This window comes from Cajanus cajan, chromosome 3, assembly GCF_000230855.2.
Source record: "Cajanus cajan strain Asha chromosome 3, NIPB_CcT2T_4, whole genome shotgun sequence".
NCBI lineage: Eukaryota > Viridiplantae > Streptophyta > Magnoliopsida > Fabales > Fabaceae > Cajanus > Cajanus cajan.
The window spans coordinates 5,674,027-5,694,748 of NC_138519.1; the positions used below are offsets into that span (position 1 = coordinate 5,674,027).

General features: G+C 32.1%; 2 protein-coding genes, 1 long non-coding RNA gene and 1 pseudogene across 3 annotated transcripts; all 4 read right to left on the minus strand.

The window, feature by feature from the left end:
• Positions 1–3,132: 3,132 nt before the first annotated feature.
• Positions 3,133–4,850, minus strand: LOC145955982 (uncharacterized). Its single transcript, XM_083071535.1, has 4 exons — positions 4,790–4,850; positions 4,038–4,712; positions 3,730–3,964; positions 3,133–3,673 (listed from the first exon to the last, which is right to left on the minus strand). Exons 1-4 carry the CDS (start codon positions 4,848–4,850, stop codon positions 3,133–3,135), a joined length of 1,512 nt encoding a protein of 503 aa, XP_082927661.1.
• Positions 4,851–6,541: 1,691 nt separating this feature from the next.
• LOC109794798 (subtilisin-like protease SBT3 pseudogene) lies at positions 6,542–14,016 on the minus strand (annotated as a pseudogene).
• On the minus strand, positions 7,960–11,453 carry LOC109805393 (putative mitochondrial protein AtMg00810). Its single transcript, XM_083070269.1, has 2 exons — positions 11,317–11,453; positions 7,960–9,039 (listed from the first exon to the last, which is right to left on the minus strand). Exons 1-2 carry the CDS (start codon positions 11,435–11,437, stop codon positions 8,084–8,086), a joined length of 1,077 nt encoding a protein of 358 aa, XP_082926395.1. The 5' UTR covers positions 11,438–11,453; the 3' UTR covers positions 7,960–8,083.
• A 2,596-nt stretch (positions 14,017–16,612) lies between the features above and the next one.
• LOC145955482 (uncharacterized) lies at positions 16,613–18,233 on the minus strand. The gene is made up of 2 exons (XR_014432100.1): positions 17,899–18,233; positions 16,613–16,887 (listed from the first exon to the last, which is right to left on the minus strand). It is a non-coding gene; the product is annotated as an uncharacterized LOC145955482 (long non-coding RNA).
• Positions 18,234–20,722: the final 2,489 nt, after the last annotated feature.

Here is a 20,722-nt window from a genome sequence, read left to right on the forward strand (position 1 = left end):
ATAATAGTGAAATTTTTATCTCTTACATATTTTTATTTTAAAACTAAATATAAAAATATCTATGCAATATATGAGAAATTAATCAATTATCGATCACTCTATACAATTAAATGTAAACCAGTTTTTTTTTTTTGGTGGAGCGGGTGGAAGAAGGAAATGGAGAAAAGAGAAAGGAAGAAATTTGGCTAAACGACCATTGTGGGGCAGTTTTACAAACAAAATACCAAAAGGTGTCGCTATGGGTTTAGGGTTTAGCGACACCCATGACACGTGGCTTTTTTTTTTTAATATAAGCCATGAACGCCATATTATATGAGTCGCTACAGCTGGTGGAGACCTCTAAAGAGTCGCTATAGCTTATAGCGACTGAACTCGGCTTAAAAAATGAAATATTATAAATATAAAAAATACATTATTATAAATATAAAAATGAAAAAAAAAATTTAAAAATGTCTGATAAAATAGAAAAAAACAAACGAAATTTTTAAAAATATAAACTTAAAAAATGAACTAATATAATGAGAAATAAATTTAAAAACGAAAAAAAAAAATTAATAAATTGAGGCGCTATGGCCTACGGCGCCTTTAAGGCGTTAGGGCTCATAGCGCCCCACATGACGTTTTTTTAAAATATATAATATTTTGTAAATATAAAATATGAAAAAAAAAATTTAAAAAAATGTTTGATAAAAAAGCAAAAAAGAATTAAAATTTTTCAAAATTTTAATTTTTAAAAAGAGGTAATATAATGTGAAATAAAATTAAAAAGGGAAAAAATATATATAAATTGGGGCGCTATGGCCTACGGCGCCTTTAAGGCGTTAGGGCTCATAGCGCCTCACATGGCATTTTTTGAATAATTAATATTTTGTAAATATAAAATATGAAAAAAGAAATTTTTAAAATGTCTGATAAAAAAGCAAAAAAGAATTAAAATTTTTCAAAATTTTAATTTTTAAAAAGAGGTAATATAATGTGAAATAAAATTCAAAAGGGAAAAAATATATATAAATTGGGGGCGATATGGCCCAGGGCACCTCGGAGGCGCTAGGGCTCATAGCGCCTCCTCTGGCGCGTCATAAATTGACCGCAGGTTTGACCAATCACATAGTGACACGTGGTCATGGGCGCGTTTGAAGCGCTCGGGTTCATAGCGCCTCATTGATTCATCGCAGGCTTGCCCAATCAGAGGCTGACACGTGGCACTGCGGTTAAAAAATTCATTTTTTACACTTATAAAAATACTGATGGTCCCCCCCTCCCCCACTTTCACTTGCGTTTTCTGCTGCTTCTCCGGGTAAGTTTGTTTGTTTATTTTTTACTTTAGTTTTTAAAAATTTGTTTTATTAAATTTGTTGTATTTATATTACGTTTTGGTTAATAATAATTTATATTTTTGAATTAGGTAATTATTTATTTGGATTGCTGGATTGCTGGTGCTCGTAAGTTTCTGCATTTGAGGTAATTTTTTTTTGTTTTTTTTTTAAATATTTAAAAGTCGTTATAGGATATTTATAGTTGATATTAATTAAAATAATTAATATAATTTAATTTTAAATTGATAAAATGATTTCTGTGTAATTTTTATTTATTTAAAACATAATTATAATTAAACTATAAAATGATATAATTAATTGCTGTGTAATTTATATTTATTTCAAAAATAAGTATATTTAAATTTTAAATTATTTAATTGTTTTGTTTATTTATTTATAGTGAAAAGAATAAATTAATTTTTTGGATATTAAATTAATTTATTTGACATTTACTTTGTATGTGTATTTGTGAATGGCATCAGCCGGACAGGGTGATGAGGCAATTTGGTTGCCAACAACCAATTCCACATCCTCCAATGACTCCTGCAAATGTGCATGCATTGACCTTACGCGGCAAGGTAGACGATGACTGGGCTACAATATTAAGTCCAGCATTACAACATTGGGTCATCGGTATGAATATCACTTCACACCTACTCCTCCATAGGTCGGACTATTAGGTCCGAATTCAGAATATATGAGATGGTACCGGAGGAAAGGGAAGCCGCACATTGATCCAGATGAAGTTAAAGAGTCAGTTTTGGTATGTGTCGTTTAGTAATTATATTTTAATACAATATTTTGTCTAAATATAAAGTTCTTATGACATTTGTTGTATATGTAGGGAGATGTAGTTGAATGTCTGGCATACTTGACTTCCCCTACTGGTAGAGATGACTTTTCGTTGGAGGCAGTCACAGAGCAAACTAATCGATTTTTATCGATATCTGATGACTATGTCGCCCGTGTCGTTGAGCCAGCTGAGGAAGCACCCCCTCTTTCAGAGTCATATGAGATGGGGACATTCAATGTTCCTCCATCCTCTAGGGAGGCAGCAGGATTAGGACGACGAAGAACGCCAATTAAGGCTGTCGACCAAATATACCCTGCCGTGCCAGACAGACCGGAAGGGATTTATTATGTTCCTTCACAGGATTTCACTTATCCTTCCGTCTCCCAGAACACATATTGGTACCATCCACCGCGCCCACCAGGTTTTGAGACATCGGTTCCGATGACGACGACAGATATTTGTCAAACACTTGGTTTAGAAGAGTCGCCCACAGGATCACCTGAGCACAGGCCCGCAGCATCACCCGAGCCCTTCATTTCGTCAGAAATGATGGCCATATTTGGGCAATCTCCTTTTGCAACTCCACAACCAAGTGGGCCACAGGATGACACACAGCATAGTCAGCAAGCCCCATATCATATTCCATATGATGATGCTTATATCACTCATGCTTATACATCAGGTAATATAAAATTTAATTAATTTGTCTATTATTTTATTCTTTTATTTATTATTAATAATGTAAATTTGTATTTTAAATTTGATGTTACAGGGGTTGATTTGCGACCACAGTTTTCAGCTTAGGCTAGTCACCACCATCGGAGCGACATGTTCGTAGAAATCCTCAAAGGGCGGCAAGAGAAAGACGACGACGATGCATTCTCACTCCTGGTACTGTTAGAGGTGTTGGTCATCATGAGGAGGAAGATGAGGAGGATGAGGAGGATGATGATTAGACATTGTATATTTATGAACTATTTGATTAACTTTAAAAAATTGTAATCATCGAAAAAAAATTATACACTATTCATCACGGTTACATATTCTCGGACAATTGCGCCTGTTGTGACCTTCTTGTTTACATATACCACATTTTTGTCGTCGCGTTGAGCTTTCAACCCAGTCCATTTCGTTTGTAATTCTGGTTGATTTTGGTCGGCCTTTCCCACGCACAGATGTTGGATCTGGGACAAGTATCCAGTCCTCATCACTTGGAGGGATTAAGTCTTCATTTCCGATTGGTTCCCAAAGACCAGAATAAGCTCTTAAAACATAATCAGTTGTATAAACTGGATCTATAAACTGGTAGTAATCAATGCTAACGACACCACATGCAGCTATAACATGAGAACAAGGATAGTGAAATGCTGTAAACTTTCCGCATTGACAGTATCGTTCGTTTAGATTAACTACCCATTTCTTTCCCCTTGTTTGTCTTACTGGATCAAATGCCTCTTCAACCTCAAATTTTGAAGCTTGAATGTCATATCTACAAACTTGGTGGGAACAAGCCTCTTCTTGATTTTTTTGCAAAGCCTCAACCAATTTAGAAACGAAAGCTTCCCTGATGAAACTTCAGATAAAGCACGACTACCACGAGTACTGAAATACTCAGCGCACCTCGTATAAGTCGATCGCACTAATGCAGTGATAGGCAGATTTCTACAGTCCTTTAAAACTTTATTAACACATTCAGAAAAATTTGTTGTCATGTGACCGTATCTCCGACCATCTGCATCGTATGCCATGCTCCATTTTTCTTTTGATACTCCTCCTATCCACCTTTGAACATCAGGGCTAGATTGACAAAACTTTTCCAGATTACGATCAAAAATGTGTTTACATGGTGTATACCCTGCATACAAATTATGAATGATGCACAATTAGAATAATGAAATTACGAATAATTTTAAAATAATTTTCCTTACCTAACTTCACAAGTTGTTGTTTTAGCTTGCCATCCTTGAATCGAGTATTAAAATTACTTGCAATGTGCCTAATGCAGTACTTGTGATATGCATTTGGCGGTCTCCAACCAAGTGCCTCGTTGTCAATGGCCGATTTAATGCTACGATGTCGATCAGAAATTAAGCATATTCCTTGTTTATTTGTAACATGTAGCCGCAAATGAGCCAAAAACCACGACCACGCAAGTAATGTTTCTCCTTCCACCACAGCAAATGCCAGAGGAAGAACATTGTTATTACCATCCTGTGTTGTGGCAATAAGCAGTGTGCCTCGATACTTCCCATACAGATAAGTGCCATCAACTTGTATCAGGGGTTTACAATAATCAAATGCATCACAACACGGCTTGAATGTCCAAAATAACCTGTGAAACTGACGATAACCACAGTGACAACGATTACCAACGAAAAACTCATCATGACACAGATCATAAAAAGATCCAGGCGCAATTTTCTTCATGTATTTAAGCCACCAGGGTAAAAAAGCATAAGATTCTTCCCAATCACCAAATATTTTAACAATTGCGTTTTGTTTAGCCATCCAAGCCTTCCTATATGATATCTTAAACTCAGTTTGAGATGTTATTCTTTCTTGGATAAGGCTAATCTTGATTGCTGGATCTTGGTTAACCATTCCTACATATTAAATATTCAAAATCAGTGATATAAATTATTATTAATATAATATTATAAGTTGCAGTTGCAGAACTTACCTTGTATAAATGATGCAATTAGCTCAGAATCCAACTTATTATGATCTTGTGACAAAGACATGTTCAAACATGTATGACGTTCACCCCATTGAGTCGAGGAGTCAAGTTATAGCTTCCATTACCTGAAAACCAATCAAAAAAGAGGAAGAAGGAAGAACGAGATTGCTTCAAGCCAACACCAAATGAAATCACTAACTCTTCAATCCTTAGCTTTTGAAGTTTTGAATCTCAACTACAACTACACCAATCACTCTAGGAAGGGTTTCTACACTCACTAGAAGACTCTAAAGAAGAAAGAAGAAGTTCTAGCTCTAGAGATTCTCTATAACTTCTTTAGTTTTCTAAAGAAATGAATTTATGGTGTCAACTTCTTAAGAAAGACCTTATATAATCTCCTCTAATTAGTCAACTTTGAACTTAGCTCAAAACAACTCCTAAACAACAAAAATTCATTAGGCTTCCTAGATCCTTAGAATTTTACAACTAATACACAATTAATCACATTATAAATTAATTAATAAAAATAACAATTATAAATAAATAAAAAATGTACAACGTTACAATTATCATATGATAATAAGGATTAAAAACATAATTTAAAATTTTAAAGCAATTAAAAATAACAAAAATTTACAGAGACAAAAATAAATATTTATTCATTTTGTTAGGATTAAAATCATATTTAAACCTTTATAAATAATGTATTGATAAAATAATTTAATCATTTCTAAAAATATTTATTTTATTTTATTTATATGTAATTAAAAAAATTCATGATTAATGATTTATTTTGTTATACTTTTTTGTATTATCTCAAGATACATAATTATATCATTATTTTATAATAGTGAAATTTTTATCTCTTACATATTTTTATTTTAAAACTAAATATAAAAATATATGCAATATATGAGAAATTAATCAATTATCGATCACTCTATACAATTAAATGTAAACCAGGTTTTTTTTTTTGGTGGAGCGGGTGGAAGAAGGAAATGGAGAAAAGAGAAAGGAAGAAATTTTGTATTTTTCTAATTTAAAATTACAGTAAGCTTAGCTGACTAAAATTGCAACAAAAAAAAAATTACTAAGGGAAACTCTCACTATAAATTCCCACACACTGTTAAAACGTAGAAGTTTCTAGAAACTAAAAAACTACGAATATAATTAGGTAAAAATGTGTGTTTACCGACAAAAAGAAGCCTTGAAAAATTTTACTCGTTATTTTTCATGGTAATCTAAAAATTTAAATACTCTCAAATTTATCTATTTTAATTAATGTTTTATTTATTTATTTATTATAAAAAACATATTTTTTAAATTACAAAATATAACCCAATTTTTACATTATAATATCTCTTATTAAAAATGTGTATATTTAAGTTAAATACATGATGTAAATATACGTATAAAATACCATTTTTATATATTGAAAGAAAAGTATCGGTCAATTCATCTATAACTTATAATATATATAGGTGATAGCTTATTTAATGTATACAATTTTTTTTGACGATTTTATTTTTAAATAATAAAAAATAATATTAAAAATTAATTACTTTTATAAATATAAAATTTAAATTCAAGACTTTAAAATTTAAAAATCAAATACAACATCAATTAATCTAATAAATATTAATAAATTTTAAATATTTTTATTAAATAAAATATAGAGATATATTTAATTATTTATTATATAGATACATTTTCACTTCATACATATGCATAGCTTTACTTCATCACAATATTGTTCTAGAAATTAAATTACAAGGCTGTGACTATAATAGGGCTTCTCACTACATGTTTCATGTCCGTCCAAGTGATATATCCAAAACTCTCGATGCTTGGACCTTCAATCCTGAATTTGTAACTTAATTTATCGTTCTTCGCTTTAAATACCAACTTGTTTGGGATGACACTCATATTAAACCCTTCGATGTGTGTCACACTTGCAGTATAAATTGGTTGTCCCTCCCCGACGTTGGTCAATGTTCTTTGAAATTCCCATGTTACCCTTGAGTCATTAGAAGGAGCATTGGCATTGAAGAAAGCAATGAAAGAAGGGTAGTTGAGATCCAAGGAAGGATTGGAGCAATTATTAGAGGAGGATCTAGTGATGGTGGTGATGTTCTGTTGAGTGAAGTTCAATGCACAAAGAAGGTTGACATAATCTTGAACTCCCACATCATAAACAAGTCCAGGGTCAAGAGCATTGTTGGGGTTAATATGACCAGCTCCCAAGGCCAAAGGAGAGGCTGGTTTGTAACCATGAGCAATGTCCTTGATGAGTTCCTTAGTATTGTCAAATATGTTTGATGTTGTCATAATGGCTGATCTAATTGTTGCAGGGCTCCAATCAGGGTGTGCTCCTTTTAACAGTGCTCCCACGCCTGCCACGTGTGGGCATGCCATGGATGTGCCAGTTAAAAAGTTGAAGTTGTTTAAAAGGTTTTGGGACCCAAAAAATGCCACTGGTAGACTTTGAGCCCATGCTGCTAATATTGATGTACCAGGAGCAGTGATGTCTGGTTTCAACACGAATGGACAACTATTTGATGGTCCTCGGGAACTGTAAGTATCCACACTCGGTGCTGGTTTAGTACCCAAAGTTGTTATCTTAAACTCCATGCTTGCATTTGCACTAGAGTTATTCTTGATGTAAGCTTTGATAATTTCTCCATTTTTAGGGTTAACAACAATGGCCGCAGAACCATTTTGTATGAAAAATGACAAGTCAATGGTACTTGATATGAACACTGCTGCAACAACATTTGACGAACCCACATAGGACACTTGATCTTCAAGGACTCCACTTTTATCATCACACACCACGATCTTGCCTTTAGCATTCTCCAGTGCCTTCAAATCGTCACACGAGTCCAGAAAAACAATAGGAGCTTGGTGGATAGATAAGTTTCCTAGATAGAGTGACAAGCCAAATATATTGACACCATTTCCAAGAACAAGACTCCCGCGAAATTCACGATCCAAAGTGCTAGCAGCCACATTTATGACCCATGGTATTCCATTATGAAGGGTTTGAGGGTTAGGCCTATTACAATTTTGATAAAGAAATCACCATGAAAATATCATGAAAGAAACTTTCTTGAAGAAGGAGAAGAAGAAGAATGTGAAATCAGAAATATATTGAAAAATCCTATTTAACAATGATCAACTACAAGTATATATAGTTACAGCAATACAACAGAAAACAAACTATGACTAACTAACCTCCTAACCTCCTAACTGAATTAAAAAATACAAATAGAAAACAGAATAAGAAAATAGAATAAGTTAAGTCATCATGACACCCTCCCTCAAGCTTGGAGTGGTAAAGTTTGAAAGTCCAAGCTTGCACACAAAATCCTGGAACATTTTTGGTAAAAGAGGCTTAGTTAAAATATCAGCAAGCTGTCCAGATGAAGTGATTGGAGCTAGATGAATAAATCCTGCTTGAACTTGATCTCTGACAGTGTGGCAATCAATTTCCACATGCTTAGTTCTTTCGTGGAATACAGGGTTAGCAGCAATGTACAAGGCTGACTGATTATCACAAAACAGAGATATTGGAATGAGATCTTGCAGTTGAAAGTCTGTCAACAGCTTATGAAGCCATTGAGCTTCACAAACTCCTAATGCTAAGGCTCGATATTCAGCTTCAGATGAAGATCTAGACACCACATTTTGTTTCTTGCTTTTCCAAGAAACTAACGCATTGCCCAGAAAAAAACAGAAGCCTGAAATGGATCTCCTTGAATCGGGACAAGTGGCCCAGTCTGAATCTGTATAACCTGTGAGCTTAAGATCTGATGAGGATGGGAAGAATAGACCCTTTGTTGGAGTAGCTTTCACATATCTAAGCACTTTCCGAGCAGCTTGAAAATGTGCATTGTTTGGTTGGTGCATGAATTGACTTAATTTTCCAACAGCAAAGGCCAAATCAGGTCTTGTGTGGGTTAAGTAAATCAATCTGCCAACTAGTCTTCTATATGATGATGGATCTGAATAGAGATCAAGTGGATCATGGTGAAGCCTAGTTGTGTGATCCATTGGAGTAGAACATGGTTTGGATGCTAATAGTCCTGTATCTTGCAACAACTCAAGGGCATACTTTCTCTGGCAAACAGAAATGCCTTGATCTGATCTAGAAAACTCAAGACCAAGAAAGTAGCTCAATTGGCCAAGATCCTTGATACTAAATTGTTTGTCCAGAAGCCTCTTTACCTTCATAATCTCTGTTTCATCACTACCTGAAATAATCAAGTCATCAACATACACAAGGATGGCTATAAAACCGATATTAGTTCTTTTAGTAAACAATGAATAATCTGACTTTGACTGAACAAAGCCAAACAGTTTGAGTGTCTCAGTGAGTTTAATGTTCCATTGTCTACTGACTTGTTTGAGACCATAAAGAGATTTTTGCAATTTGCATACTTTGTTAGGAGAAGATAAGATAAGGCCAGGAGGTGGTTTCATATAAACTTCTTCTACTAAGTCACCATGTAAGAAAGCAGTGTTAATATCTAGTTGATGTACTGACCAATTAGAAGCAGCAGCTATAGCCAAAAAAACTCTAATAGTGGTCATTCTTACTACAGGACTAAAAGTGTCAATGTAATCCAAACCTGGTATTTGTGTAAAACCTTTGGCTACTAGTCTAGCCTTATATCTTTCAACTGATCCATCAGCATGATATTTCACCTTAAATACCCATCTACAACCAACAGCCCTTTTATTAGGAGGAAGATCAGTTAATATCCAGGTTTTCTGTTTATCTAAAGCATCTAATTCTGCTCTAATAGCTTCCTTCCAGCAATCATGATTAATAGCATCTTGATAAGACCTCGGTTCAATGATTGAAGAAATAGTTGAAACAAAAGACTGTTGAACTGCAGAATAAGATGTATAGGGAAGGTAATCAGAGATAGGATACCTGGCTGTAGATGATGATTGGTCAACTTTTGAAGCTGCAAGAGTGCAATGGTAGTCCTGCAAATATCCTGGTCTGTTTTTGACTCTTTGAGATGTTCTTCTAATTTCAGGGATATTAATTTCAATGTTAGGTTGATCACTATTGCTGGAATTTGTCATAGGTAAAGTTGAAGAATTATGTTCATGTTCAGTTTCATCAAGATTATCATGAGTATGACTAGGAATAGGGTCACAACTAGTTAAAGGCATTTGTGCTATAGGTACAACAGGACCATTAGTAGATTGAATTGAAAAATCCTTTTGTAGTGGAAAAATATTCTCATAAAATTGTACATCTCTAGAAATGAAAGTCTCTCTTGTTTTTAAATCATACATAATAAATCCTTTTGTGCCTGAACTGTATCCAAGAAACATACATTTTCTTGATCTAGGTTCAAGTTTGGTTCTATTATGAGATAAAGTAGAAGCAAAAGCCAAACAACCAAAGACCTTCAAATGTGAGAAATCAGGTTTTTCTGAATAAAGCACATAATAAGGAGAATTTTGTTGCAAAAATCTAGTAGGTAGTCTATTAATTAAGTGGACAGCATGTCCAATAGCATAATTCCAAAACATTTTGCTTACATTTGATTGAAACATAAGTGCTCTAGCCATACTTAAAATATGTTGATGTTTTCTCTCGACTACTCCATTTTGTTGTGGTGTATTTACACAAGAGGTTTGATGCACAATTCCCAATTTAGCATACCAATCTTTTAAAAGAAATTCTGAGCCATTATCAGTTCTTATAGTTTTAATGTTTTGCTGAAACTGAGTTTGAACAAAAGAGACAAAGTTCTGCAACAATAACTTGGTTTCAAACTTATTTTTCATGAAAAATATCCAAGTGAATCTAGATTTGTCGTCTACTATAGTTAGGAAGTATTTGTGACCAAAAATAGAAGCTACAGATAAAGGTCCCCAAATGTCTACATGAATTAAATCAAACACATTTTCAGATTTGGTTAAGCTATCTGGAAAAGGTAATCTTTTGTGCTTAGCAAGATGACAAATTTCACAAGGCAAAGAAATTTTATTGCATTGAATTTCAGGATAAGATCCCTTGAGAGCAGAAAGTTTGTCATGTGATAAATGTCCTAATCTCAAATGCCATAAATCTGATTGGTAAGTAAAAAAATGACTTGTACAGTGATGAACAACATTTGACTCAGGTGAGGAAACCATTGCATACAATCCTGCCCGCAACTCAGCTGCACCAATCATCCTCATGGAGTGATTTGCTTGAATCTGACAATCAGAATCAGAAAAGGTAAGTGTGCAGGATAAAGTTTTAGCAAGCTTGGAGACCGAAATAAGATTAAAATGAAAGTTAGGAATAAATAAAACATCCGTTAGGTAACATGTTTTGGACAGCAGAACAATTCCAGATACACAAGTACTAACTTGTGATCCATTTGGAAGTTGGATCAGTATAGGCTTGATTCTTCTATAGGATTGAAAAAAATTGATGTTTTTACAAACGTGATCTGTGGCTCCAGTATCTATGATCCAGCAATCACTATTATGAGAATAAGGGAAAGACAGAATCATACCTGGTGGCTTTGGAGAAGAAAGGATAGAAGGACCTGCAAGTTGATTCACAGAGTGACTGGATGTGCTACCTGATTGTTGAAGAAGGGCTAGAAGGGCTTGATGTTGTTCTGGAGTAAACATGTTCCCTGAATTATGGGAGACTACTCTTTGAGAGTGGACAGATTGATCATCATCAGTATCCTCATCAGAAACAGATTGGTACTGGTTCACAATTCTGCCATGCTTGTGTTGTAGTGGAGGACCATGTTTCTTATAACATGAATCAACTAGGTGACCAATCCTCCCACAATGGGAACATACCTTTGTGTTGTAGTCTTTATTTCTTTTAAATGTTTTGGATCCTTTATAGTTGTTCCTTTCATTATTAGAAGTCACTGCCAATACCTGATTATCGTTGGTACCATGGAATTCTCTTTCTTGTTGCAAGATCATGGAGAAAACCTTTTGCACCGATGGCAAAGGGTCCATCAACATTACTTGAGATCTTACATTGGAATACTGCTCATTCAATCCTTTAAGAAACCTTATGACACATTCTCTTTCCCTGTATGACTGAATGGTAGGGATGAGTGTACAAGAACAGGTAGTAAAGCAAGTGCAGGAAGGTATAGGACAGAAATGATCTAATTCTTGCCATAGTCCTTGTAAGGTTGTGAAGTAATGTGTAATGGACATATTACCTTGTTTTAGTGAGTAGATTTCCTCAAGCAATTCAGAGATTCTAAAGGCATCACCTTGGTAGTACCGTTTCTTGAGATCGTTCCATATTTGAGAAGCTGTTGGCATCCAGATTACACTTGGAATTAGGGATGTATCCAGCGATTGTACGATCCAGGAAATAACCAACTTGTTGCAACGATCCCAAGCTGTTTGATCCACTCCGGCAGTGACAGGTCGAGCGAGAGATCCATCGATGAATGCGAGTTTGTTTTTGGTTCCGAGAACAAGCAACATAGATTGCGACCAAGAAAGATAATTGTGATCATTTAGAGGTGCAGAAACCAAACTGATTGAAGGATTTTCGTTGGAAGGAAGAAAATATGGACTGAGAGGATCAAGGAGAGGGTTTGTTTGAACAGTCATGATTGAAGATTTTGAAGATGGAAAAAAAAGAAGGGGAACAGATCAAGAAATTAGATCTTTAATTGATGGAAGAGGGAAGGAAAAAAAAACACAGAGCCCTGGCACAGGCTGATACCATATTACAATTTTGATAAAGAAATCACCATGAAAATATCATGAAAGAAACTTTCTTGAAGAAGGAGAAGAAGAAGAATGTGAAATCAGAAATATATTGAAAAACCCTATTTAACAATGATCAACTACAAGTATATATAGTTACAGCAATACAACAGAAAACAAACTATGACTAACTAACCTCCTAACCTCCTAACTGAATTAAAAAATACAAATAGAAAACAGAATAAGAAAATAGAATAAGTTAAGTCATCATGACAAGGCCCATCATTTCCTGCTGATGTGGACACAAAAATGCCTCTCTCCATGGCAGAAAATGTGGTTATAGCAATAGGGTCATTGTACAAGGGCACATCATCAAGTCCAAGTGACAAGGAAAGAACATCCACCCCATCTGATATTGCACTATCAATAGCGGCTATTATATCAGATGACATGGTTCTATCTTCCCACAAGGCCTTGTACATGGCTACTCTCGCACGTGGAGCTATTCCTCTCGCTGATCCATTGGCATAGCCAAAGAACGATGCGTTGTCAACTTGGCTCCCAGCCACGGTGCTTGATGTGTGGGTCCCATGTCCTTGTGTGTCCCGAGTTGAGTTCTCATTTCTGGCAAGATAGGGGTATTTAGTAAGCACTCCTTTGTGAAAGAAACGAGCTCCAATGAGTTTGTTGTTGCATTTGATGCTATCTTCACATTGCCCTTTCCATCGTGAAGGGATTTTAGTCATCCCCTCATCTTTGAAGCTTTCACTTTCTGGCCAAATTCCCGTATCCACCAACCCAACAATGATATCTTCGCCAAATTTCCCAATAGGCCATGCCCCCGTGTTGGGATTAAGGTCGAGAAATTGTGGTGAATGAGTTGTGTCAAGCTTAGCTGGAAGATCTGGTATGGAAGAAATGTAACCTGTGGAGCTTTTGAGAGCTTCAAGCTCTTTGGGTGACAAATTTGCACTAAAACCGCTCATGGCGTATGTGTAGGTATAAATCAACTTAGAAGAAGCGATTTCGAGATTATTATTGTCATTGGAGGTAAGAACTTGGGCATTTTCTAATGCAGAGGAAAGTGTAGAGAGATACCAACCGTGTTGGGTGGAGAATGCTTTAGGCATGGCTAACGTGTCCATGTGGATGATATAATTATCAGATTGAGCTAACGAATATACAAGGTGAAAGATTATTATGTGGGAGAAACAAAAACAAAGATGAATCACAATAGCCATGATTGAAGGATATTGTGAATGTAGATGGATGCCTTGTTGGCTGAGACTCCAATATGTAATTCGGGTTTAGATACTGAATTATCCCAAATTTTTATTTATGAAGTACATTTATTTCAAATATTTTTCTTCCATGAGAAAAAGATAAAGAAATTATATAATATCATTTTTTACTTTTAAATAACTTAAAAAGGATCCAGCCATCTTAAATAATGTTTGAAGTTCGAATTTTGTTAATCGACAAAATAAATTTTACTAATTAAGACAGTTAGTTAGGATTTTAGCTAAAGTTTTCCAATTTTCATTGACAAAGTTAGTTAGTACTTTATACCAATAAATAGTTATCAAAATAAACTATATATATATATATATATATATATATATATATTTATGTAAAAAAGATACCGAAAAATACTTATAAATAATTACAATTAAAGAATAATCCGTTATAAATTTTCTTTTTACGTTTTAACAAATTAATATCTTTAAATGGTTACTAAATACGGTTAATTACGTAACGATTCTTTTTTGATCAAATTTTATACCGATTCTAAATACCAAAACTGTGACATTTTTTTAATATATTTATTAGTTATATTCAACTGATTAATTAAATTAATAAATGCTCTCGTTATTTTTAATTTATTCTGAAACATTTACTTGCAAGCACTAAAATGACAATTTTTATTTGGATTTGTCTTCTCCAAAGATATTTCACTTTTGGGAATGAAGTACAATAATAAACATCAATTAAAAATTAATAATAGATATTATATTTAATTTTAAATTTTATTACACATGTATTTGATTTTATTATAATTTTTTATCATTGATTATTATTTCACTTTATCTTCTATCTTAGATAATGAGTTTGGACATAATTCAATCCTAAAAAAATTAATTTATAAGATGAGATTGTCTCTTATTTATATATACTTTTTAATTATTTTATCTCCGATCGATGTGAAACATTAGTTTTTTTCAATACCTCCTCACGTCTAACATAATTGGATTTGGTATATGATAAATGGTGAATGATCTTCTTTAATGATTTAGGATAAACAGGACTTGAATTTTTCTTAATATACCATTTCACGCCTAAAACTATTGGGCTTTATGCATGTATCAAATGGTGAATGACCCTTCTAGAGTGAATCTAGATAACTTTGATATCTTCTTAGATAGTGAGTTTGAGTTTAATTCAACCTTACAAAATTGACTTGTAAGGTGAGAGTAGTCTCCCGCTTATAGACTCTTTAATCGCTCTATCTTTAGATGTAGAACTTGAATTTTTTCTAATACATTCCCTCATATAAAGCATTATTGAGCTTGATATATATACGTGAATAAATGATGTACGACTCTTTTTAATGATTTATAACAAGCGACACTTTAATTTTTTTTCAATACTCTAAAATACACCCTTCACTTTAGAGGAGTCAAATTTATTTATTTATTTATTATTATATATAATCTTAATATTTGTCTATTTGGTAAAGAATAAGAAGAAATTAATTAAATAAAAATAAGCTCCAAACTGGAGATTTATAAATTTCTCTTTTTGACGTTTTAACATATTAATATCTTTAAATGGTTACTAATTAAATATTATTACAATATGGTTAATTTTGTACCGATTGTTTTTTTTATTATTTTTTTTAATCAAATTTTGTATTGATTCTAAATACCAAAACTGTAAGATTTTTTGTTTTTGTTTTTATATGGATTAATTATATTCAACTGATTACTTAAATTAAAAGATTCTCTTGTTATTTTTAATTTATTCTGAAACATTTAATCAAGTACTTAAATGGCAAATTTTATTTATATAACATAATAATATACACCAATTCTAAAAACTTTATTTTAATATTTTATTTATATAAGTTAATATAAAAATTTACACCAAATCTTATACTTTCAATAACTTTTTATATAATGTAAATTTAAATGGTCCAAAATGTTGAGTTATATGATATTATACTTGTCATCACATATATCAAATTTTATATGATTTGAACTTTTTCAGATATGTTATATCCAACAATAAATATTTATACTTATTTTAAATATCATATAATTATATGTTAAAATAAAGTAATGTGATGAATTACTAATTAAATTTAAAATTATGTGAAATTTAATATATATGATATTAAATATAATATTACATAATTCAATGATTAGATGAGTTAAATTTGCATTCTACAAAAGTTATTAAAAGTATAAGATTTAATTTAAGTTAATTTTTAGACTAACACATGGTATCAACTAATCCTTATCCTATTTAAAATATTTATGTATTCAAATTTTAAACATAAATTATATTCAAACATATCACTTCTTTATATGCATAATTTATTTTAAAGTTTAGTTATATATAATAAACATTTAGCCTTACATTGCACAAACTAAGATATTAATAATATTATATTTAAAATACTTATGTATTAAATTTAACTTTTAAAATATTCAGACAAAGTTGTATATCGACCATTTGAATGTTGATTGATTTAAGTGTATACTTATGATTTTTTTCATAGTAATATTGTCACAACTTTATCTCTCTCTCTATATATATATATTAGTACCAAATTAGTGTAACGACAAGTTTAATAATTTTTTTTATAGAATGCAAATTTAACGTATTCAATTATTGTATTTGATGATATTACACTCACGATCATGCATATCAAATTTCAAATGATTTAGATTTTGTAAAATATTTTATCTAACAATGGACATTTGTGACACCCTCTACCCCAACATCATTAATAAACATAAACTATATTTATAAAAGATTTTCATAGAATGATATAAAACAATAAGTATCATAAGGTAGAAGATGCACATTCATAATTCATACACATAAATATTAAACTCAAGAAGTTATTATAAAACAAAGATTATAAATTAATCCCAGTAAAGGTGGCAGAGCCTCCTAGTTAGGAATTAACTTATAATCTTTTAGTAAAATTATAATATGACAAAAATACACACTTTCAACATAAATAACATAAAAATTACAAAAGAAAAATAATAATAATTTAACAATAAGTCTAGCTAATCCCGATGTCACATCCTATCAGAGCGAAACCCAAACAGAAGCCTAAGCTTCACCACCAACATCCTCAGCCTCATGCTAATTATCTGCATCATAATTTAAATATACACAAAAATGACAAGGGAGTGAGAAACTTCTCACTCAGTTGCAGATATAGAAATAAAAGTTAAATAGCACACACACACGCAATATAATTCACATATATAATCAATCTCACATATATGCTTATGTATAATGATTTTCTTGACTTCTCACTCAGTTGCAGATATAGAAATAAAAGTTAAATAGCACACACACACGCAATATAATTCACATATATAATCAATCTCACATATATGCTTATGTATAATGATTTTCTTGACTTGACTCACTATTGTATGCATGTGGCGCCATACGGAAGTTTCAGAATTTATCACTGGTGACCCAAAGGTACACCTATCACTGGTGTTCATACACCTCGTTAGCATGTTACATCACTGGTGTCCCGAAGGCACACCTATCACTGGTGATCATACACCTTGTTAGCATCACTGGTATGCGGCCTCAGCGGCACACCTGGAGTAGTATGTGCATATGATGCATGTCATACATTCACAGACTCAACCTTTAGCATGTTACACATATCATATTCATATTTCATAATTAAGAATTATTTCAATAATCCAATTTAATAGTCCAATAGTCCAACAGTCCAAACAGTCCAACAGTCCAAACAGTCCAACAGTCCAACAGTCCAACAATCCAACAGTCCAACAATCCAACAGTCCAGAGGTTGTTTAGGTATCATATTTTTCAATAATAATATATTAAGATCTTTTAAGTAAAGTAGGAAGCTTAAAAGGTAATATAAGATAATAAGGAGGCTCAGCCTTCCATTTAAATAATAGATTACAAATTTATAAATACTTAGGAGGCTTAGCCTTCCATTCAAATAACAGATTCTAATATGTAAATAAATAAGATATAAAACAAAACACATCAATAATACATATTCAAAGAAATAAACAACAGGCAAGGGATCGGGAGCCAATCCAACAAACAAACTATTTAACAATTATTCTCACACCCCCAAGCGAGGTTTCCCACTCCCCCCTTACCTGGGTTTACAGAAATTTGGGCAGAATCTCCTCCTCTCTATCTTTCCTTAAAAGGAATCGGAATTAGGGCAGAATCTCTTCCTCTTTCTCCTTAAACAAGACACTAGAGCAGAACCTCCTTTTCTTTCTCCTTCTCTCTCTCTTACTTTCTCTCTCTATTTCTCCAGAATTTCCTTCTCTCTAGAATTCTAAATTTTCAAAACCTTAAGTCCCTATTTATAGAATTTTTGAAGTTACTATGCACTATGCACTATTCATTAAAATAATATTATAAATTACTATGCACTATGCACTATTTATTAAAATAATATTATAAATTACTATGCACTATTCATTATTATATTCAAATTTATTATAAAATTTGAACCGCGTCCCTCGTGCAGCCGCCCTTCACTGTGCAATTGCATAGTGAAATACTATTCATACATACGTATACGTAAATAGTAAAATACATATACATAAATAGTAAAATACGTATATATAAATAGTAAAAATACGTATACGTAAATAGTAAAATACATAAATAAAATACTTATTCACATAATAAATACATAAAAAAAATATTTCTTTTCATTGAATAAAATTTGGGATGTTACAACATTTACATGTATTTTGAATATCATTTTATACGTTAAAATAAAGTGATTTGAAGAACTACAAAATAACTTTAGAATTGTATACAATTTTATATATTTTATCTAACCAGTAATATCATTAAATATAATGGTTGGATCAATTAAATTTTACAAGGAAGAACAATTTCAACCTTTGGTACATCAAGATGAGAGTTTTGTTGAAGGAACAAGGTGTTTAGGCACCTTTCTCTGGAACGACATCACACCTAAAAAAATATATTCTTGAACAAAATGATAAAAAGACATATTCATTGATTCTTCCTCAATCCAATTGAATTTTGAACCAAACATGGCTAATCAAGGAGGAAATAAAGGAAATCATGCCAACCAATGAAATCAAAGAAGAACCTTAGGGGATTATGCTCAACAACAAAGTCCCTAACATTTTTCTAGCATAATAGCTCCAACAACCTCATAGGAAATGGAAATGAAACTCACCTTCCTCAACTTAGTTAGTGCACATTAGTTTGTAGGGATGAACCATGAGAATCCATATGCACATCTATCAAACTTTCATGATTTGTGTGGTACCATGGGGATTCTTGAGGGTGATGAGAAAACAATTTATCTCTGTTTATTTTTGTTTTCTCTTACCGGTAAGTCGAAGACATGGTTGCAATCTTATTCAAATCAAAGCCTCACTAGTTGGAGAAATGTGGAGAAAAAATTTGTGAACAAGTTCTTCCTATATTCTAGGTACATCAATCCTATATGAAAGATAGCTACCTTCCATCAAGGGTTTGATGAGCCCTTTTCTAAAACATGGGAGTGTTTCAAGTCTCTTCTAAGAAGGTGCTCCAATCATGGCTTTGAAGACATTGCCCAGTTGAATATATTCTATTACAAAATCAAGCCAGATATAAAGATGCTCTTGAATGCATCAGCATGTGATACCATGATGTCTTCTAAGGCTAAAGAAACCATAAAAATCATTAAATCTCTTACCTCTTCTAATCATCAAACACAACATATAGTGGACACAATGTTTTGAGGAGATGTGTTATTAATCTGAATACCAATGATGTAATCTTGGCTCAAAACAACCTCTGACCCAATAGATTAAAGCCCTAACAAAATAAAAAGATAAAACTTCATCAACAACTTCACTCAGTTAAAAAACCTACAACACAAAAGTATTGGGATTTTTCATTATGTTTTAATTTATTTCATTCCATTTTTTAGATTTAATTATATTTTTAAGTCTGTTAAATTTATAGTAAATCTTTTTTAATCTTTCAAATTTAAAATTATATTTTTAATCTTTAAAATATAAAAATTTATTATTTTAATCTCTATAATTTTAAAAATATTATATTAATCACTAATGTATCATTAATACAAATTAAGATGGACTAAAACAATAAATATATATATATATATATATATATATATATTATTTTAAAGATTAAAAATACAAATATTAAATTTAAGAGATTAAACTAATATATTTTTTAAAATTTTAAAACTAAAAACACAATATTCAAATTTCACATATCAAAACAATATATATGTTCTAAATTGGACAAAATCATATCCAAGTTTTTTATATTTTTTAAAAAATAATTTGGGGCCGGAAAATATTTTCCTTGTTTTGGTATCCTTGAAGTGGTGCTTTGTCAGTTCCCTCGTCACAAGCCGTTGCCGTTTTGATCCGTGGTGTTAGGGTTCTTTTCAATTTTTGGCATTCATGCCCTCCTCCATTAATATACCAAGGAAAAATATGTATTTTGGGATAAACTTTTCCAAAAATACTTATAAAAGAAGAAAAATTAAAAGCTTATTACATAAGCTAATTTATAAAAACCCTCTCATATTAATTTATTCGAAATGTGTTTTTTAGCTTACCTATAAACTAATTTTAGGTCACAAAGAAACTTATTTCATTTGTAAAAACTTCTAGAACACAGATATATATTTGAGAAAATGGAACATGAGTTAACCTTCTAATCATGCCTTATTCACTTTTAAATACATTTCAAAATTTTCTCAATTTTGAAATGGAAAATAACTCATTCTCTCGGTTCTCACTCTCCCTCAAACTTCCTTGAACCAAACACCACCAACAAAATTGCTTCCCCATTCTGATGGATCATGTATCGCACTCACTAGAAACTCGCACGAGAAATCCATTCCCAATGTCCTTATTAACAAGCACACACCTTACGCTTCAAATTGAAAACTTAACTAAT

What these genes read in the sequence shown, in the direction of transcription:
- LOC109805393 (XM_083070269.1), bottom strand. Translation starts at nt 11,437, where the DNA reads ATGTTTACTCCAGAACAACATCAAGCCCTTCTAGCCCTTCTTCAACAA. An exon ending in TTCTTCTCCAAAGCCACCAG is followed by an intron (nt 9,040 to 11,316) that starts GTATGATTCTGT and finishes TGATTATTTCAG; the next exon opens with GTAGTGATGAAACAGAGATT.
- LOC145955982 (XM_083071535.1), bottom strand. Translation starts at nt 4,850, where the DNA reads ATGTCTTTGTCACAAGATCATAATAAGTTGGATTCTGAGCTAATTGCA. An exon ending in AATTGCATCATTTATACAAG is followed by an intron (nt 4,713 to 4,789) that starts GTAAGTTCTGCA and finishes TTTAATATGTAG; the next exon opens with GAATGGTTAACCAAGATCCA. An exon ending in GTGCGATCGACTTATACGAG is followed by an intron (nt 3,674 to 3,729) that starts GTGCGCTGAGTA and finishes AAGTTTCATCAG; the next exon opens with GGAAGCTTTCGTTTCTAAAT.